The 22505-nt window shown below is 46.3% G+C and overlaps 1 protein-coding gene across 1 annotated transcript; it reads right to left on the bottom strand.

Annotated features, from left to right (window-relative positions):
- Window positions 1-357: 357 nt before the first annotated feature.
- Window positions 358-22484, bottom strand: LOC137538205 (protein RD3-like). Its single transcript, XM_068260242.1, has 3 exons — window positions 22336-22484; window positions 21624-21937; window positions 358-1567 (listed from the first exon to the last, which is right to left on the bottom strand). The coding sequence occupies exons 2-3, from the start codon at window positions 21926-21928 to the stop codon at window positions 1258-1260; spliced, it is 615 nt and encodes a 204-aa protein (XP_068116343.1). The 5' UTR covers window positions 21929-21937; window positions 22336-22484; the 3' UTR covers window positions 358-1257.
- Window positions 22485-22505: the final 21 nt, after the last annotated feature.

Below are 22505 nucleotides of genomic sequence, written 5' to 3'. Positions count from 1 at the left end.
TCTCACCTGAGTTTTCTCCTAGGTGATATTTTTAAACTTGTCAATAAAATGCCTTTTAAGCCCCCAGAAAGCAAGAAAATACTCAAAATAATTTTGATAGTACTTTTTAATTTACGTTTTGTTACTTTTCTAGTTGAAAAGTGCTGGAAAGTTATTTTAAATAGAAGATGAAAAATTATCTCTTAGGAGAAAACTCAGGTGAAAAAGTGAATTGCATATGGCCCCAGGTGTCCTAACTATAGCCTCAGTTGGAATACACGTTCTTATTTTTGTGTTTTTCATGAATAAATCAAGGTTATTTTAGTTGTATACCTACAATTAAACAACTTTCTTTTTCAGAGATAAATAAAAACAAGATTAGACATTGAAATGTAAACATTTATTAATAAAAAAAAACAAACCGAATATTTAAACATGAGCTTGGAAAAGCTTCGAGAGGCAGTAGAAGATAGTGTGCTGTGGTCTAATCACAAAGAGTTGGACACAACTGAATAGCGAATGAAAAAAAAAACTAAAAAAAATTCACATGACAGTATGTCTGCTTCATCAAGTACAGTGCCAGTTAGCTGACCTTCTGCAACATCAGAGCCTGTGTGTTTCCCATAGCTGTGAGTAAGTGTACATGCACACGCACAGACACAAACTCAACTGGCCTGATTGCTATTCACTGTAGGATTGTCAACTGCTGGGGAAAATGGGGGGTGTCAAAGTAGGGTGCTTGAAAATACTTCATATTGCCATGCATATCAATCATTGATGATCATTTGAAGTGACTATACTTCAATGGCCCTACAAAGGCTACAAAAAAAAGTTGTTTTTTTATTCAGCATTAATTTATATACAAAATGGATTGCACTGACAATGTGACATCATCATTTGACTACTATATATATATATATATATATATATATATATATATATATATATATATATATATATATTTTACAATGTATAAAAATATGTCTCTTCAGGATGTGTATACAAAACAAAAAGTAATGCTGGTCTTAAAATGTCTTGTGGGAGAAATGCTCTTCTGGAATGTACTTTCTATGAATGTTCGGTGTCAGTATTCACAGTTCAAGCATGAAGTTTTGAACCAGGATGATACCATGTACTGGCTAACTTAAAAGAAAGAGTAAGCTTTCAGCCAATAAGCCTTCATCAGACTCTATTCCTGTACAGTCTATTCACAGGTTTTTTTCTGTAATATTAAAATCAACCTGCACAACATGTTACAGCCTAATAGGCACAATGTCTTCAGTCGCACTGCACCTCTCTTGTGTTGAATTCTGGCATACTCTTGCTCCTCGCTCTTCCAGAAGCCATTAGCTCACTTTCTGTGTCTGAGCTATGTGCTTCCTCCAGCTGGAATGGATTGACACGCAGACGGGGTGGCTTGAAATTGAATGTTGCCAGGCTCTTGGCCCTTCTACGTTTCTCCCAGTGGACATCCTGCTTCTTTCTGCGTTGTTCCTCCTCTTGAGCTACAAAATCTTGCAGTACTGAACGGAAGAGACGTGGAATCTCAGCACCTTCTGGTTCAAATTCCAGCATCAACCTGCGAAATCTACACAGTAAGCCAAGAAGAAGGTTGCTTAGTATAGACTTAATTACAAAGTAAAAACACCCAAATTAAATATTACATTTTAATTCCAACAAAATATTTTTATCTTATGTTGCCTGTATTCACACTATTGAAAGTTTAATATTTAAAATGGCATTTCTCATTAGTAATAAACTAAGTTTTGCTATTCACAGCACTTTTACAGAGAGCACAGAATACGTCACTGACTGTTCCTCAATGAAGAAAAATAACGAAGCAGTAATATCTCTACCATAGTCTAAGGTACATTTTTGGGAAGCCATTTAACCTACAAATATGTTTGAAGAAAGAAACCCATGCAAACATGGTGTGAACATACACATTCCATACATATAGGCCATATCCTATTCAAGGTGATAAGCAGCTTGCAAATGCTAGTTACTTATCACCTTGCCATCGCACAAGGATTACCGGCAAATACTATTGCCAGTGTCCTTCACGCTATAGTCGATTGTTAGGGAGCATTACTCAAGTGAAAGCCTGAGCGATGCTCCTATGTTATGGGAGATGGGGAGCAAGGTTTATGCTGTGGTGCTGTCCTTCAGCACTACGACCTCACTCACCAGAGATGCGTGTGCACCTGCCGAACATCTGCCACCTCTGCAGATGTCCAGTGGTGTTTACCTACCGCCGCTGGACATCCGCCACTTCTTGCCGCAAGCGTAATATCTGTCTCTCCTAGCCCTGCAGAGGCTCAGCAGGACAGCCATGCAATCTGCATTGTTTAAAGTGGAACTGTCACGAAAATCTTAAAATGTAAAACACATACAAATAAGAAACCCATTTCTTCCATAGTAAAATGAGCCACTCATTACTTTTCTCCTATGTTGCTGTCACTTATAGAGATGCCTCGAACCTCCGATTTTCGGTTCACGAACCTCGAACGCAAACCTCCGCAAAAGTTAGGTTCGTGCGAACTTTCGCAAACCGCAATAGACTTCAATGGGGAGGCAAACTTTGAAAACTACAAACATTTACTGTATGCTAGCAAATGTGATGGAAAAGATGTTTCAAGGGGTCTAACATCTGAGTTTTTGCATGGCGGAGTGGGATACATGCCAAAAGTCCCGGGGAAAAATCTGGATTTGTTGCACAGCAGCGTTTTAAGGGCAGAAATCACATTGCATGCTAAATTGGAGGCCTAAAGTGCTTTAAAACATCTTGCATGTGTATACATCAATCAGGCAGTGTAATTAGTGTACTGCTTCACACTGACACACCAAACTCACTGTGTAACGCACCGCAAACAGCTGTTTGTGTAGTGACGGCTGTGCTGGACTGATGCGCACCATGGCCAGAGTGCAGGAGATAGCGGTTTTCAAGCCCATATGGTCGCCAGGCTGAGGTAGCTCAATGACAGAACAACAATGACTGTCCAGCTGAATTTGGTCTGTCCACAATGAAGCAACGACCTTATTATCTTGGGTGTGCGCCCCCCGACACTCATATAGCCGGCGGTCATTGCTTCATTGTGATACGCAAGCCCCTTCACCACGACAAGGTAACGATCACGAAGGGGAATTGACACATGTACATGCCTTTTGTTTTATTGTTGCAGCTGCAATTCAGCGATAAAAATTAGGCAGGCATGTACACGCACCAGAAAAATTATTATAGCGGCCTTAAAAATTCAGGAATCCACCTGGAGTCCTGGACCTTGTTGGTGGTGGCGGAGAAGGCAGTCAAACGGCCTGCAGGCAGAGATGCTGTGTGGGGAGCGACTTAGTCTTGGGGCAGGCAGTCACACGGTGTGCATGCAGAGATGCTGTGTGTGGGGACTGACAGTCAGGGCCGGTTTAAGCAACAATGGGGCCCCAGGGCAAAATAAACCTGGGGGCCCCCCCAACAGATACCCCAGAGCAAAAATTGGCATTAAGGGACCTTTTTTGCAGCTGGTATAGTCAGGGTTTGAAGCCCCAATCGGTCGGAGCTCCACATTCTGGCTACCCCAGCCTGCATGGGGGACAAGGGGTTAAAAAGTTTTAGGAGGGGGGACCCCACATAATTAAAAAAAAAAAATTCCCACACTCTAAACCAAAAAAAAATTTGGGAAAATAGGAAAAAATGCCAGGGATATTCATACAGCTATATTGCGGCTGTATAGCGATCCCTGGCCAATGTGCTGCAGCTGCGTGTGGACCCCCTGGAAACCCCGTCAGGAAATTTATTGCTCTTTCTTTTGATACATGTAAAATTACACTACCGTTAGGTACTAAAAGTGACATTTACCGCATTTAAAAGTATACTTTTTTCCTTTGAAACTTTAAAATCGATTTTCTCAAAAACTATAAGGTCTTTTTGAAAAATTGTTTTATCCTCTTATTCCCAATGATCTCCTTAACATATCCTGCAAATTTAGGGTTTCTAGAATTTAAGGTGGATTTGCTATTAACCATTAAAGTCGGCTGGTTTTTAAATGTGTATTTTTTTTTCCTTTGAAACTTTAAAATCGATTTTCTCAAAAACTATAAGGTCGATTTGAAATTTTTTTTCCTCTTGTAGCCACTGGGGGCCCCTACAAGCTCTGGGGCCCTGGGGCAGCTGTCTCCTTTGCCTCTATGGTAGCGCCGGCCCTGCTGACAGTAGCTCTCCAGGATCCATGCCTCATTCATTTTGATAAAGGTGAGGTACTGAACACTTTTGTGACCTAGGCGACTTCTCTTCTCAGTGACAATGCCTCCAGCTGCGCTGAAGGTCCTTTCTGACAGGACGCTTGAGGCAGGGCAAGACAGAAGTTGGATGGCAAATTGGGACAGCTCTGGCCACAGGTCAAGCCTGCGCACCCAGTAGTCCAGGGGTTCATCGCTGCTCACAGTGTCTACATCCACACTTAAGGCCAGGTAGTCAGCTACCTGTCAGTCGAGGCGTTGGGGGAGGGTGGATCCGGAAGGGCTAAGGCGAGACATTGGACTAAAGAATGTCCGCATGTCCGACATCACCATGAGATCGCTAGAGCATCCTGTCCTTGGCTGCGTGGACATGGGAGAAGGATTACTGGCAGTGGTACCTTTATTCCGTTGTGCTGTGACATCACCCTTAAACGCACTGTAAAGCATAGTTGCCAGCTTGTTCTGCAAGTGCTGCATCCTTTCTGCCTTCTAGTGATTTGGAAACATCTCGGCCACTTTGTGCTTATACAAAGGGTCTAGTAGCGTGGCCACCCAGTACAGCTCATTCCCCTTGAGTTTTTTTTATACGGGGTCCCTCAACAGGCTGGACAGCATGAAAGACAACATCTGCACAAATTTGAATGCAGACGTACTATCCATATCCTCTTGCTCTTCCTCAGTGATGTCAGGTAAGTTCTCCTCCTCCCCCCAGCCAGGAACAATACCACGGGAAAGTTGAACAGCACACGCCCCCTGCAACGCCTGCTGCGGTTGTTCTTCCACCTCCTCCTCCTCCAAAAAACCACCTTCCTCATTATCTGACTCCTCTTCCTCACATGACTCTTCTTCTTCCTCCTCCTCCTCCCCCCTCCTCTGTGCTGCTGCAGGTGTTGAGGAAACATCTGGTTCTGAGAATTGATCCCACAACTCTTCCTCCTGTTCCTGTAACTGTAACACACTCCTCCACAGCTTGATCCACCACTCTACGCATGGCACGCTCCAAGAAGAAAGCATATGGGATCAAGTCGCTGATGGCGCCTTCACTGCGACTCACCAGGTTTGTCACCTCCTCTCATGTGCCTGCAGGCATTTCACATGAGTGTCCAGTACTTTGGCCAGAACATCCCCATCTCCCCAGAGTGTGTCCTTCTACTGTAGTTGTACTGGTAATGGTTGACAGCTTTCTCCTGTTTTAGCAGGCGGTTAAACAAAAGGACGGTTGAATTCCAGCGGCAAGTTCTTTCTCCGCTGAATATCGGCCAAGCGTGCCATTGCCGTGTAAGACCGCCTGAAATGCCCACACAACTTCCTGGACTGCTTCAGGACGTCCTGTAAGCCTGGGTACTTAGACACAAATGTCTGAATTATTAGATTCAGCACATGTGCCATGCAGGGTACATGTGTCAACTTTCCCAAATTCAAAGCCGAAATGAGATTTCTGCCGTTGTCACACACCACGTTGCCGATCTCCAGTTGGTGCGGGGTCAGCCACTGATCCACCTGTTTGTTAAGAGCAGCCAGGAGAGCTGCTCCAGTGTGACTCTCCGCTTTGAGGCAAGACATGTCTAAGATGGCGTGACACCGTCGTACCTGGCATGCAGCATAGGCCCTGGGGAGCTAGGGATGTGTAGCTGGAGAGGAGATTGCAGCACCAGTAGAGTTGAACTGCATTCAGCCAAGGAGGAGGAGTAGAACGACAGCGAAGAGGATGTAGCAGGAGGAGTAAGAGGAGAAGGAGAGGAGGTGGCAGCAGGCCTGCCTGCAAGCTATGGAGGTGTCACAACTATGTCCGCTGCACAGCCACTTACTCCCTGCTTTCCAGCGGTCACCAGGTTGACCCAATGGGTTGTGTAAGTAATGTACCTGCCCTGACCGTGCTTGGCAGACCAGGCATCCGTGGTCAGATGGACCCTTGACCCAACGCTGTGTGCCAGAGATGACAACACTTGCCTTTCAACTTCACGGTACAGTTTGGGTATCGCCTTTTTGGAGAAATAATTGCAGTCTGGTATCTTCCACTACGGTGTCCCAATGGCCACAAATTTTCGAAAGGCCTCAGAGTCCACCAGCTGGTATGGTAACAGCTGGCGAGCTAACAGTTCCTCCAAGCCAGCTGACAGACGCCGGGCAAGGGGGAGACTGACAGACATTGACTTCTTCTGCTCAAGGATTTCTCTCACGGACACCTGGCTGCTGCTGTGGGCAGAGGAGCAGGAACCGCTCAAGGTGAGAGGCGGAGTGGAGGAGGGTGGCTGTGAAGGTGCAAGGGAGAAAGAGGCTGAAGATGATGCACCTGAAGGAGGAAGAGGAGAAGGAGGGTGGCTTTGCTTTTGTGTGCTGATTTTCCTCAGGTGGTCTTGCCATTGCAGTTTGTGCCTTTTCTCCATGTGCCTTCGTAAGGCAGTTTTCCCTACGCAGGTGTTGGCCTTTCTACGGCTCAATTTTTGGTGGCAGAGAGAACAGATGGCATTGCTCTGATCTGAGGAAGACACACAAAAAAATGTCCACCCTGCTGAGCCCTGAGGTGTGGGCACTATGGTGGCGTCAGCAGCTGACGTTGAAGGCATGTTGGCTGGCTGTCCATAGGTGGCGATACATGGCGCCGGACCCTACCACCAGCTGTTTCTGACGACGAGCTCCCCCTGCTTCTTTTTAGGAACTCGTCTCCTCCTACTTCTCTCTGACTCCACCTCTGAACTGTCCCCCTGTTCATCTCCTCTATTGGGAACCCACGTGGCATCCGTATCATAATCATCCTCCCCAGCTTCGCTTGCATCAGACACCTCCAAAACTGCACCAACAGCAGGTACTTCATCATCATCCTCCTCCTCACACCTTACGTTCATAGTGTCGCCTAACTCAGGCATATGAGGTGGTGTAACTTGCTTAGTGCTTTCATCTTGTTGTAACAATAATGGCTGTGAATCAGTAAATTCCCCACCAAATAACTCCTGCGAAGTGTAATATTCAGCGGATGTGGTGCTTGTAGTAGTGCTGGTTGCTGTGGAAGATGAGGTGTTCTGTGTTAAATAGTCAACCACGTCCTGACAATCTTGGGAGTTGATGGGACGTGCCTTCTTCTGAGCACTGTACTTTGGTCCAGGGCCGCACAAAATCACGTCAGCACGACCTCGAACAGACCTGCCGGGTGGCCTGCCTCTCGGTCTGCCTCTGCCTGTTGTTTTGTCCATATCAGGGGGGATGAAGTGAAAGGTATGCACTGACTTGACTAATACAATGTGCAGTCACACAGGTGCAGTAAAAGGTATGCACGGACTGGTATTACATAACAATGTGCAGCTGTCACGCAGGTGCAGTTAACAGGTATGCACGGACTGGTATATTACTGTGAGAAATCGTGGAAAAGCCGCCCCATGTGCTACTGAGCAGGCGGCTGATTCCGCGTCCAGTGCGGCGGTTTGCACGCGGAAGCGTGTGTTTGGTAGCAGGGCAGAACGCGGAAAAGCAGCCGCATGCAACAACAGTAAGGCGGGTGGTTCCGCGTCCAGCGCGACGGTTTGCACGCGGCAGCGTGTGTCTGGTGTGGCTGAGTCTGTTAGTGCACATAGACTTAGGAATACACGCGCGCGCGCTGAGAGGCAGAATTCTTATACTAAGCAGGAAGAGTCAGCTGACCACGCCGATCAGCTGACTCCTGAGCGGGATACTATTGGTTGAGCAATTAGGGGTGGTGCTGGAGAGCACTACTCCATATATAGTTCCTGCTGGTCACTTGCAAGTTGTCTGCCGTTGCGATCACTACGTGGAAGCACTCAGACCTAGTCAGATCCTCAGTGTGCTTGAACCAGGTGGACCTGGGAATACACACTTAGCCAGATTATTTGAATTGTATTCTGTTTATGCTTAAGCTAGTTCCAGGGTGTAGAGACCAAGGACCTCACACCCAGCTTAGGGAACTATGTTATCATCTGTGTTATACTTCAGACTAGTTCCAGGGTGCTGAGACTACGGACCTCGCACCCAGTCTAGGGAATACTGTATTATCATCTGTGTATTCTTCAGACCAGTTCCGGGGTGCTGAGACCAAGGACCTTGCACCCAGAATAGGCATTTTTTGATATATGTTATGACTTATAGCTTTTCTGACTACTCCTCTGTCTTCTGATTCGGTACCTCGTATATCTGATATTCCGTTGCCAGACCCTGCTTGACTTGGATACCGAATCAGCCTTCTGTCTTTATACTTTATCTGTCAGTGTGTTGCCGACCCGGCGTGCCCGACCTCGAGAGCTATCTCTCCCCTTAAAAGAGATAGTCTCCAGATCAGATAGTGACATCCATCTTAGGTGTCATTCACTCCTAGGTCCTTCCCGTCTCCAGCCTGACTCCTCCCCCCGGAGAGCCTCAGGCTGCTGGAAGGTTCCTGTTCTCCCAGAGCTGTGTCTCTATATTGTATACCACCTGCTCAGCAGGTACATTACTCAAAGTATTACTGTTACACCAAACACTCACTTATCCTTAGGTGTCCAGAGGTTAGCAATATATCTGATTATCGGTGATACTGCAGATCATCAATAATCAGGTATATATCTGCATTCTTGGTGATACTGCAGATCACCAATAATCAGATTCTCTCTGCGTGCTGACACCAATCGTTACAGAACGGCAGACCAAACCCAAATGGACGCACTTCACAGCCGTCTTAATGCACTCACCACCTTGGTGGAAACTTTCATCCGAGTGCTAGACAGTCACCAGACTCAAATCAACGCTTTGTCTGGGACTGTGCAAGTTTATCAGACGGCTGTGGACGCAGTGCGATCTCCTCCTAGCACAGACATACGCATGTCTGTACCTGAAAGGTTTTCTGGCCACAGATCTGACTTTCAGAACTTTAAAAACCGAGTGTTATCATACTTTGAGTTGAGACCTAATGCTTCAGAAACTGAAGCACAAAGAATTACATTTATCAAGACACTATTATCAGGGGATTCCCAAACATGGGCATATAATCTCCAGCCAGGTGATAGTGCTTTGGCCTCGGTTGAGGCATTTTTTAAAGCTATGGCTATAATTTATGATGACCCAGACCCTGCCTCTACCGCTGAGCGGAAGCTCAAGACTTTACGGCAGGGCAAGGATCCGGTGGAAAATTATGCAGCTGAGTTCAGGAAGTGGGCAGCTTCAGCTAGATGGGACTCATTCGCACTTCTGGACTGTTTTTTATCAGGGTTGTCAAACGCGGTCTCTGATCTGATGTTGGGTCACCCCGAGCCGAAGTCTATTGATGAGGCCATTTCATCAGCCATCAGAATTGATCGTCGCCTACGTTATCAAAGACAGACTCGGGGTAGGAACGATGTGAGATATGTTTCCTACACCGCGCCTCAACCTGATTCATTTCCATCTGATACATCACCACCCGACTCACCTCCACCAGAACCAATGCAGATTGGACGGTCGAGGTTGTCCAAGGTGCAGCAGAAGCGCAGAGAGACGAAACAGCTCTGTCTATATTGTGCAGAGGAGGGTCATAAAGTTCAGAGTTTCCCCAAACAGTTGTGTCCTCTAGATGATAAACATCTCCTTCTCCCTTGCACTATATCCTGGCAGGATAAAACAGAGACCACAGAAGCCTTCATAGATTCTGGCTCAGCGGCTAATTTTATGGATTACGAGTTTGCTAAGAAATTGGGGATCCCGATCTCCCCTTTGAAACAACAGATTCGGGTCACTGCGGTGGATGATTCCCCTCTGCAGAGTAATCACCCTCTTTCCCAGACACCAGATTTGGGGGTCACAATAGGGATCTTGCATAAAGAAAGTCTATCATTTTTTGTGTTACGAATGGCAACCTCCACGATCATTCTTGGCATGCCATGGTTACAGATTCACTCGCCTCAGATTAATTGGGCTACGGGTCAGCTAACCAGCTGGTCTACCCACTGTTATCAGCATTGTCTTGCGAAAGTAACTTTTGGTAAAACCAAGATTCACATGGAGGGATTGCCAGATCACTATTCAGAATTTGCAGACGTATTCTGTCCCAAGTCAGCAGATAAACTTCCTCCACACCGTCCCTTTGATTGTCCCATTGATCTTAGGTCTGATTGTATGCTCCCTAGAGGTCATCTCTATAACTTATCTGGGCCAGAGAAATTGGCCATGCAGGAATACATCCGAGAAAACTTAGCTAAAGGTTTTATTCGCCCTTCTCGATCCCCGGCCGGGGCAGGGTTCTTTTTTGTGAAAAAGAAGGATGGTGGTCTACGCCCTTGCATTGACTATCGGGGCTTAAATAAAATCACAGTAAAAAATCGCTATCCTTTGCCGTTAATAGACGATTTGTTTACACAAGTCACCAATGCTAAGATTTTTTCAAAGTTAGATCTGAGGGGTGCTTACAACCTTGTGCGAATCAGGGACGGTGATGAATGGAAGACGGCCTTTAACACACCCGACGGGCATTACGAGTACCTAGTGATGCCTTTCGGGTTGTGTAATGCACCGGTCGTCTTTCAAGAACTGATCAATGAGGTCTTTAGAGAGGTATTGGGCAAATTCGTCTTGGTATACTTAGATGACATTCTAATTTTCTCGTCCAACCTCTCAGAGCACAGAGATCATGTTAAGTTTGTGTTACGTAAGCTGAGACAAAACATGCTGTACGCTAAACTGGAGAAATGCATATTTGAAGTGACCTCTGTCGCCTTTCTAGGGTACATAATTTCAACCTCTGGCCTCTCTATGGAGCCTGGGAAAGTTTCAGCTGTGTTAGATTGGCCTCAACCTGTGGGATTGAAGGCTCTCCAGAGGTTCCTGGGGTTCGCTAACTACTACAGAAGGTTCATAAAGCGGTGATCTCACCTCTCACCAGTCTCACAAAGAAAGGGGCAGATACTCACCACTGGTCCCCTGAGGCCCATGCTGCTTTCTCCACGTTAAAGAAATTGTTCTGTACTGCACCCATTTTGAGACATGTTGACACCACCTTCCCCTTTATCGTGGAGGTAGATGCCTCAGAGGTAGGGGTAGGGGCTGTGCTGTCTCAGCGTTCTGGGTTGCAGGGAGAGCTACACCCCTGTGCCTATTTTTCACGTAGGTTTTCACCCGCTGAGAGAAACTACGATATAGGCAATAGGGAACTTCTAGCCATTAAGTTGGCTTTTGAGGAATGGCGACATTGGCTAGAGGGTGCAGAACATACCATTACTGTTTATACTGACCACAAGAATTTGGAGTACATTGAGGGCGCTAAGAGACTTAGCCCCCGACAGGCTCGGTGGTCATTGTTCTTCTCGAGATTCAGATTTGTAATCACGTACACCCCTGGTAGTAAAAACATCAAAGCTGATGCTTTGTCCAGATGTTTTGAGCCCGAGACAGCACAGCCCTCAGACCCAGAAACCATTCTGCCGCAGAAAGTGGTTCTGGCCGCCACTGAGACCTGGAGGGACTGGACTAAAACGTTGAGTCCGTTCCAATAGGATGTACCTGAGGGAAAGCCTGAAGGGGTCATGTTTGTACCACTGCCTTTTTGTCTACAAATACTGCAGTTGTTTCATTCTCACAAGAATGCTGGGCATCCTGGAGCCTCCAGAACTCAGGACCTTGTAGCAAGGTGTGCCTGGTGGCCTTCATTGGCAACTGACTGCAAAGAGTATGTAAGAGAATGTGCAGTGTGTGCAAGGAGCAAACCCTCCTGTCAGGCACCTGTTGGGACATTACAATCACTGCCAGTCCCGAAGGAACCATGGACCCATCTGTCCATGGATTTTGTGGGCGAACTCCCTAGGTCTGAAGGCATGACGGTCATTTGGGTGGTAGTCGATCGTTTTAGCAAGATGGCCCATTTTGTCCCCCTGAAAGGACTCCCCTCGGCCCAGGAGTTGGCCGATCTTTTCGTCCAACATGTTTTCCGGCTGCATGGCATTCCGGAAAATATAGTGTCAGATCGGGGAGTCCAATTTGTTTCAAAATTCTGGAGGGCATTCTGCCAGCAGTTAGACATGGAGCTATCTTTCTCATCAGGCTACCACCCACAGACCAATGGCCAGACCGAGAGAACCAATCAGTCTCTGGAACAGTTTTTGAGATGTTATGTGGCAGATGTTCAAACTGACTGGGTTAAATTCCTGCCATTTGCAGAATTTGCACACAACAACTTGAGGAGCTCCTACTCAGGTTTTTCTCCATTCCAGGTGGTGACTGGAAGGTCACCTAAGTTCACCCCATTGCCAGTGGCTGCCACCCCGTTTCCAGCCCTGGAGGATTGGCAAAGGTCCTTGAAGCAGACGTGGGGAATGGTAGAAAGAAACTTGAGGGGGGCTTTTCAGAGTCAGAAGAAACAGGCTGATAAAAGACGTTCCATTGAGTGGGAGTTTCTTCCAGGTGACTTGGTCCGGGTGTCCACACGACATTTTGCTCTGAAGCAACTGTCTCCCAAGTTAGGTCCCAGATTTGTGGGTCCATTACCTGTGATAAGGAAAATCAATGATGTCACTTACGCCATTGATCTCCCCGCCAGCATGCGGGGTGTGAGATCTTTCCATGTGTCCTTGCTCAAGCCGGCAGTGCACGTGGATTCCGCTCCCCCCCCCCCCCTGTGTTGATTGATGACCAACCTGAGTATGAGATTGAGAAGATTCTTGACTCCCGACTTGTGCAGAACTTCGTGCAGTATTTGGTGCATTGGAAAGGGTATGGCATTGAGGAGAGAACTTGGGTGAGTCTGTTAGTGCACATAGACTTAGGAATACATGCACGCACGCTGAGAGGCAGAATTCTTATACTAAGCAGGAAGAGTCAGCTGACCACGCCGATCAGCTGACTCCTGAGCGGGATACTATTGGTTGAGCAATTAGGGGTGGTGCTGGAGAGCACTACTCCATATATAGTTCCTGCTGGTCACTTGCAAGTTGTCTGCCGTTGCGATCACTACGTGGAAGCACTCAGACCTAGTCAGATCCTCAGTGTGTTTGAACCAGGTGGACCTGGGAATACACACTTAGCCAGAATATTTGAATTGTAGTCTGTTTATGCTTAAGCTAGTTCCAGGGTGTAGAGACCAAGGACCTCACACCCAGTTTAGGGAACTGTATTATCATCTGTGTTATACTTCAGACTAGTTCCAGGGTGTAGGGACCAAGGACCTCACACCCAGTTTAGGGAACTGTGTTATCATCCGAGTTATACTTCAGACTAGTTCCAGGGTGCTGAGACTACGGACCTCGCACCCAGTCTAGGGAATACTGTATTATCATCTGTGTATTCTTTAGACTAGTTCCGGGGTGCTGAGACCAAGTACCTCACACCCAGAATAGGCATTGTTTGATATATGTTATGACTTATAGCTTTTCTGACTACTCCTCTGTCTTCTGATTCGGTACCTCGTATATCTGATATTCCGTTGCCAGACCCTGCTTGACTTGGAAACCGAATCAGCCTTCTGTCTTTATACTTTATCTGTCAGTGTGTTGCCGACCCGGTATGCCCGACCTCGAGAGCTATATCTCCCCTTAAAAGAGACAGTCTCCAGATCAGATAGTGACATCCATCTTAGGTGTCATTCACTCCTAGGTCCTTCCCGTCTCCAGCCTGACTCCTCCCCCCGGAGAGCCTCAGGCTGCTGGAAGGTTCCTGTTCTCCCAGAGCTGTGTCTCTATATTGTATACCACCTGCTCAGCAGGTACATTACTCAAAGTATTACTGTTACACCAAACACTCACTTATCCTTAGGTGTCCAGAGGTTAGCAATATATCTGATTATCGGTGATACTGCAGATTATCAATAATCAGGTATATATCTGCATTCTTGGTGATACTGCGGATCACCAATAATCAGATTCTCTCTGCGTGCTGACACCAATCGTTACAAATACACAGCGTGCGGTCACACAGGTATTGTGAACAGTTATGCAATGATGACTAGTATTACAAATGTGCAGCTGTCACACACACAGGTACCGTGAACAGGTATGCAGTGACTGGTATATAATAAAACACTGAGTGTGGGCACGTAGGTGCAGTGAACAGGTATGCAGTGACTGGTATCAATACAATGTGCAGCTGTCACACATACACAGGTACCGTGAACAGGTGCAGTGACTGGTAAATAACACTGCATGCGCTCACGTAGGTAGGTGCACTGAACAGGTAGGTATGCAGTGATTTGTATTACAAATGTGCAGTTGTCACACGCACAGGTACCGTGAACAGGTGCAGTGACTGGTAAATAACACTGCGTGCGCTCACGTAGGTAGGTGCACTGGACAGGTAGGTATGCAGTGATTGCTATTACACTTGTGCAGCTGTCACACACACACAGGTACCGTGAACAGGTGCAGTGACTGGTAAATAACACTGCGTGCGCTCATGTAAGTAGGTGCATTGAACAGGTAGGTATGCAGTGATTGGTATTACAAATGTGCAGCTGTCACCCACACAGGTACCGTGAACAGGTGCAGTGACTGGTAAATAACACTGCGTGCGCTCACATAGGTAGGTGACTGAACAGGTAGGTATGCAGTGATTGGTATTACAAATGTGCAGCTGTCACACACACACAGGCCGTGAACAGGTGCAGTGACTGGTAAATAACACTGCGTGCGCTCATGTAGGTAGGTGCACTGAACAGGTAGGTATGCAGTGATTGCTATTACAAATATGCAGCTGTCACACACACAGGTAGTCACTGAATGTGCTGGGCCTGGCAGTGGCAAAGTAGGAATTACCAAGGGGCCAAGGACCAGCTGCGACTGACTGACAGGGCTGTATATGCAACAAGTGTCTGTGGGACACACACACACACACACACACAAAATAGATCACAAGAGCAACATTTGCTCTCAAAAGAGCTGTTGAGGGGTGAATTTAGCAATAAGTATCAGCAAGGAGCAAGCTAACAAGCCTAACAAGTGCCTAACTAAGCTTTCCCTATGTCTACACAGGTTCCTCTCCCTTCTTTAATTACTGCAACCACACAAGTGAGTGAAATGGCTGATGCTGCCTGCCTTTTAAAAGGGGGGGGGGGACTCCAGGAGGGAGTGTAGCCTGATTGGCTACCATGTGTCTGCTGACTGTGATGTAGAGGGTCAAAGTTTGCCCTAATGATGTAGTATAGGAAAATGGGTCGAACTCGCATATAGTTCGCGGTTCACCGCGAACGCGAACCACCGAAGTTCGCGTGAATAAATTTGCGTGCGAACCGTTCAGGCCATCTCTAATCACTTAAGGTGGCCATACATGGTACAATTTTTTCATACAATTTTACCATTTCTATGTAGTATAAGGGTAAATTAAGTGAATATACTAAATGGATAATTTAGGCAGTTCCCTTATATTACATAGAAATGGTAAGATTGTATGAAAAAATTGTACCATGTATGGCCACCTTTACAGTAGGTAGTAGAAATCTGACATTACCGACAGGTTTTGAGTTAGTCCATCTCTTCATGGGGGATTTTCAGCATGGTCTTTATTCTTTATAAAGACATTCCCTGAAAAAGATTTATACAAAGATGCTGGCCAGCCTCCCTGCTCGCTGCACACTTTTTGGGCAGTTGGACGGAGAAACTGCCATTTACTAAGTACTTAAAAATAAAGAAAACCCTGAGAACCTCCCATGCGAAGATAGGCTAGTCCAAAATCTGTCGGTAATGTCAGACTTTTACTACTTACTGTAAGTGACAGCAACATAGGAGAAAAGTATGGCTCATTTTACTGTGGAAGAAACGTACTTCCTAATTGTATATGTTTACATGTATTTTAAATTTTAAGATTTTCGCAACAAAGGTCCATTAAAAGGTAATATATATGTCCACCTTCATATCCCTCTCAGTTCAGGTGTCCTTTAAAGGGATACTTAAGCCTAGATGAAAAAATCAGTTTTACTGACCTGGGGCTTCTACCAGCCCCCTGCAGCCGTCCCCTGCCCTCGCAGTCACTCACGGGTCCTCTGGTCCTCTGCCAGCAGCTAGTTTGTTTTGCCGACAGGCCTGGCCATGCATAGTCTTTTTCGCGTTCCCGTCCTCAATAGCGTCCTGTGTCTTCCCAGGATGCTATTGTGGACGGGAACGCGAAGGATACGCATGGCCAGGCCTGCTCAGTAAGCCTTTCCATCCGAAATCGAAACTATCTGGTGGCGGGGGACATGAGGATCTGTGAGTGACTGTGAGGGCACGGGATGGCTGCAGGGGGCTGGTAGAAGCCAAGGGTGAGTAAAACTGATTTTTTTTCCATCTAGGCTTAAGTAGAGTGACCAGACGTCCCGGATTGCCCGGGACACGTCCCGGATTCGGGGTCCGCTGTCCCAGGCTTAATGAGGTCCCGGGAAACGTCCCGCTTTCAGCAGCGGGACGTCCCGGCCTCGGGACTCTGGCCACTCTCTCCTCAATGAACTGGCAGCGGCGTCTATAGACGCCGTGCCAGTTCATTGCCCGCAGCCCCGCTCCAGCCTCCTCTTCCGGTGTCTGTTTCTGACACCGGCAGGCGAGCAGGGCTACGGCAAGATGGCTGCCGAAGCCCTGTACTGGAGACCTATTTGTGTCACTAGTACAGGGCTTCGGGCGCCATCTTGCCGTAGCCCTGTCAGCGCGGGAGAGAAGAGCAGGAGGAGGAAGACGGTCCCGGGACGGAGCAGCGCGCCAGAGGCCGGACACTTCTGCCAGGTGAGTAAATGCTTTCTTTTCCAGGTGAAATGTTTGCCCGCATTGTTTCTTTTCCAGGTGAAATGTTTGCCCGCATTGTTTCTTTTCCAGGTGAAATGTTTGCCCGCATTGTTTCTTTTCCAGGTGAAATGTTTGCCCGCATTGTTTCTTTTCCAGGTGAAATGTTTGCCCGCATTGTTTCTTTTCCAGGTGAAATGTTTGCCCGCATTGTTTCTTTTCCAGGTGAAATGTTTGCCCGCATTGTTTCTTTTCCAGGTGAAATGTTTGCCCGCATTGTTTCTTTTCCAGGTGAAATGTTTGCCCGCATTGTTTCTTTTCCAGGTGAAATGTTTGCCCGCATTGTTTCTTTTCCAGGTGAAATGTTTGCCCGCATTGTTTCTTTTCTGGTGAAATGTTTGCCCGCATTGTTTCTTTTCCAGGTGAAATGTTTGCCCGCATTGTTTCTTTTCTGGTGAAATGTTTGCCCGCATTGTTTCTTTTCCAGGTGAAATGTTTGCCCGCATTGTTTCTTTTCTGGTGAAATGTTTGCCCGCATTGTTTCTTTTCCAGGTGAAATGTTTGCCCGCATTGTTTCTTTTCTGGTGAAATGTTTGCCCGCATTGTTTCTTTTCCAGGTGAAATGTTTGCCCGCATTGTTTCTTTTCTGGTGAAATGTTTGCCCGCATTGTTTCTTTTCTGGTGAAATGTTTGCCCGCATTGTTTCTTTTCTAGTGAAATGTTATTGTTTGCCCGCATTGTTTCTTTTCTGGCGAAATGTTTGCCCGCAGTGCGTTTCTTTTCTGGCGAAATGTTTGCCCGCATTGCGTTTCTTTTCTGGTGAAATGTTTGGCTGCAGTGCGTTTCTTTTCTGGTGAAATGTTTGCCCGCAGTGCGTTTCTTTTCTGGTGAAATGTTTGGCCGCAGTGCGTTTCTTTTCTGGTGAAATGTTTGCCCGCAGTGCGTTTATTTTGTACTGACATGTTGCCCGCATTGCGTTTATTTTGTACTGACATGTTTGCCCGCATTGCATTTATTTTATACTGACATGTTGCCTATTGCGTTTATTTTCTGGTGTCCGGGGTAACTGTTACTGCATTTATTATTTAATGGTCATAGATGGCTATGTTTGCTGCTTTGTGGTTACGGTATACTATTAGCATCACACAGTTTCTGCACACCCATGATACAAAGTCTCGTTTGTCCACATCATGGCGTAAACACTGCTTTCTTATGCCTCGCTGTTACATCATTACGTTAGCTCCGCCCATACAATGTCATGGCCACGCCCATTTTCTCGGCGCGGCGCGCTGCGCGCGCCGAAGCCCCCCTCCCCCAGTCTTCGCCGCTGCGTGCTCCTCACTCCTTCCCACTTTTCGCCGCGGCGCGCTGCGCGCGCCGCCCCCCCCCCACGTCCCCCCCCCCCCCCGTCCCAGGTTGGACCCACAAAAATATGGTCACTCTAGCTTAAGTAACCCTTTAATGTCAAGTGACATTATTGAAAACCATAGAAATTTTCAGCATCTAGTTAGTAAAAATGTAATCTCAGTTAATTTCTGTGTTTAAGTAAATGGGAATCATTTAAAAAAAACAAAACAGCCAGATACTTACCTAAAGAGAGGGAAGGCTCTGGGTCCTATAGAGCCTTCCCACTTCTCTCCCGGTTCGATTGTTGCAGCTTCCCTGTTTGAATTCCCCACTGTGGGGGACTTCTGAAGTCTTCAGGATCCGAGTCTTCCCGAAGACAGGCGGCTCCATACTGCGCACACACGAGTGCGTGAGAGAGGGCGCTCACGAGCGTGCTGCATGAATCGGCCCCTGTCTTCAGGAGCACTCAGGCTCCCGAAGACTTCCCTTCAGCAGTGGAGAGAGCAGTATTTGACCAAATTGGTTTAATACTGCTCCTGGGGAGCCAGCACTGGAACGGGGACAGAGAGAGGAGCGGTATGGCTCTATAGGACCCAGACCCTTCCCTCTCTTTAGGTAAGTATCTGGCTGTTTTTTTTAATGATTCCCATTGACTTTAAAGATACTCTGTAACAAAAAAAAGTTCCCCTGGGGGGTACTTTCCTGTAGCTGCAGACAATCCAGCGCTGGCTCCTCCGAAGCGTCCTGCTATCCTGGCTCGACAAGCCTGACAAGGCTTGATATATTTACCTTCCCTGGCTCCAGCGGGGGTGCTGTTGCGGCTTTCAGCACGGAGATAGACGGAAATAGCCGATCTCTGTTGGGTCCGCTCTACTACCCAGGCGCAGGAGAGCGGACCGACAGCGATCGGCTATTTCCGCCTATGTCCGAGTGAAGAGCCGATACTGAGCCTGCGCTGCAGCCAGGAAGGTAAATATTTACATCCCCGCTGTTTGGAGGGGCACAGCAAGACCGCCGTGGGACACAGGAGAGTGGGGGACGCCTCTATAGGATCCGGAGGCTTCCCCCACCCGAGGTGAGTAGCCCCAAGGGGAACTTTTTTTAGTTACAGGTTTTCTTTAAAAGAGATTTAAGATTAGTGAACTTTAATGCATGTAAAGTACTTAACTGTATATAAAATGTTATCAAATAGAAAAGCTGAGAAGTATATAAAGATACTTACCATATTTTTCAGAATATAAGACACACTTTTTCTTCCCCCAAACTGGGGGGAAAAGTGGGTGCGTCTTACATTCAGAATACACAGTACCACATATTGCTGCCGGGGTGCATATTAATTCGGCGCCGCTCAGTTCGGCGTGGTGAGAGCCGAATGACGGCTCTCACCGCTGCCGCTAAATTCCGAATTACCACTACGTGCCCCGTGCAGCATAGCATTGCTGCTATAGGGCGCCCAGTTCCGGCGCTCGGCTCTCAGAGCCGAGAGCCGAAATCAGCTGATTCACTTGCCCCCGGAATACATAATATACTTACAGCAGCCTGCTGCCATGGTTCTCTCTTCCTCGCTCCAGTCCTGCTGCTGCGCACGTGCTCCTCTTCTCCTGCAGCTTCCGAGATCCCGTACAGCTGCTATACAGCTTCGGTGCTCCGTACTTCTTGGTTGGCTCCTACATCCTGATTAGTGGTTCCCTGTGTGACCAAAGTGATGTGCGTAGCACATGGGCAGCTGATGTGTGAAGCACATGGGCAGCTGGGGTCACGCAGGGAACCACTAATCAGGATGTAGAAGCTGAATACCGAAAACTGGAGCTGTATGGGGCAGGTGGCCACAGTGTATGGGATCTTGGAAGTTGCAGGAGGAGAAGATGAGCATGTGTGCAGCAGCAGGATGAGTGCAAGGGGGAGATGAGCGCAGCGGCAGGATGAGGTGAGGTGTGTTTGTGTAGTGTTGCATAATGTAGTGCTGCTTAGCTAGTGGGGCAGCAGGAGTTAATGTAGTGTAGTGCAGTGCAGTATAGCTTTGCTGGTGGGGCAGCAGGGGTGAGTGTAGTGCAGTGTGTAGGGTAGTGTAGATAAGTTGGTTGGACAGCAGCGGTTAGTGCTGCTTAGCTAGTGGGGCAGCAGGAGTTAATGTAGTGTAGTGCAGTGCAGTATAGCTTTGCTGGTGGGGCAGCAGGGGTGAGTGTAGTGCAGTGTGTAGGGTAGTGCAGATAAGTTGGTTGGACAGCAGCGGTTAGTGATAATTCACACTGCAAGAGCTTTTCTAAGCGATTGGTGATTTTAAAAGCTCTTGCTAATGTTATCCTTTGTGTGATTTCACACTGGAGCGATGTGATTTTGTAAAAATCCCCCATAGCATTGCATAAGCAAAGCCTTTCAAAATCACTAGCGCTTAAAAAGCTCTTGAAGTGTGAATTAGCCTTAGGTGTAGTGTAGCTTAGAGACTTCTTGGGTTGGGGGGGGGGGGGGGAAGGAAAGGTCCGTAAGACCCCTCTGACCCATAGATGCACCAGGTTTAGTATTTTTTTTACCAGATTTTGGCCTTGAAACTTGTGGTGTGTCTTATAGTCCGGAGTTGTCTTATAGTCGCAAAAATATGGTATATATGGCTTTTGTAATGTTTTCTAAACTGTTTTTTTTTCTCAGTTTTTCTTGTTTCTGTAATACATTTTCTGTATCTAAAAAGGAAAAAGGTACTAAAAATTCAATAAAAATATAATTTTAAAATGATTCAGAATTTTGGATTAGCAAATTGCAGTTTACACACTTACCTAGCCAGTGTGTTATTTGCGCAGTGAATCAATAGCCTAATTTTCGTAATTCTTGATGAAGCTAATGTCAATTTGCATGTTAGGAGACCCTTTCACAAATGCCTGCTCATGTGAAAATTTTACTAACCATGCGGCTGTATCGTGCAGTCGCTGCATGGCCAGACAGGCACAATTGAAGCCATATTACCTAGCATTACCTAACCAACTTTGAGGATGGTAAGGGAGGTAACAAAGTTCATGGGGTTGGAGGAAGCCCCAGGTAAGTATTGATTCTTTCCTTTATTTCGTCTCAGGTTCACTTTTAACCTTTTTTAATTACAGGCAGCCCATTGTCTCTAGAGGATTATTATAAGCCTTACTTTTTGAGTTTGTGATTAAAATATTTAAAAATAAGTATTTAAATGTATCACTTTTCACCCTTCAATCTTGAACAAATTTTGATTTCAGCAACCGCAAGCTTTGTACCAATTGATGCTTGGCAAAGTTATGTCATTGTCAGTTTCCTATTCCTACTATATTTCTTGCTTCCTGCAAATGTAGGGCAAAAATTATACATTTTTTTTAAATTTAAAAATAGCAATTTTTTATTTATAAATTAGGTATGAGTTGCAGATATTAGAAAACTATATATATATTCTAAACTATGGTTGTGACTTTATTACTGTACCTGAGGATGACAGGACCACATTGCGAAGGGCTTATTTTCGAGCATATGTCTCTGAGCTCTAGCTGGTCACCTGGGGTGATTTGATAGCCCTGGCGAGGAATTGAGGCAAGCCATGTATAGTCCACTCCACTCTTCACTCGACGATATTCAATGAGGCGTTCTCTTTGCTGCTTCTCGGCACGTTTGAGATGGGATCCTAGTTCTAACATTAGAGTCTCTGTGACCAGCTCTCCACTGGTTCTTGGTGCCAGTTTCATTGCAGGGCCATCTGAGTCATTCCAGCCAAAAAGTCCTGCCAGGAACATCCTCAGTACCTGGTACACGAATAATTACCTCAGTTAAATATATATATTTACATGCTGACCTTTTGGAATATTTATAGTGTTGTACCAAAAGAGAAAAATTATTTCTAAGCACCGAGTATAACATGAGAGAATAATAACATAAATCTGAATAAAGGTAGCATTGGTCAGACACCCATAGAACAATTAATTACAAACACATCACTTAGTTCTATATCAAAGGCTAACTTGATTAAATAATATAATAAAACCTTTCATGATGACTGTTCCTTACTAATGTAGGCTGCCCAAGATGAAACACACCTTGTAAATATCCCAAAAGGTTCTAGAGAAAATAAAGTGCTGTAATAACCAAATTTGCTTTCAAAATATTGTGTCCACTCTACTAAAAGCAATGAGTGTTATATTACCTGGACTTCTTTCAAAATATAACCCACTACTGGTGTTTGTTTTTTCTTTGTGGAATCCAAATGTTCAAACGTATCAGCTACTTGTCTTATCTTTGCTTCTTCCTCTTGTTATACTGTCCTTGTCTTCACAGATGCTCTTGGTTCCACACCCCTGTTCATATTATACACGC

This window comes from Hyperolius riggenbachi, chromosome 11, assembly GCF_040937935.1.
Source record: "Hyperolius riggenbachi isolate aHypRig1 chromosome 11, aHypRig1.pri, whole genome shotgun sequence".
In the NCBI taxonomy this organism is placed as follows: Eukaryota; Metazoa; Chordata; class Amphibia; order Anura; family Hyperoliidae; genus Hyperolius; species Hyperolius riggenbachi.
This window is presented reverse-complemented; position numbering and strand designations above follow the sequence as displayed.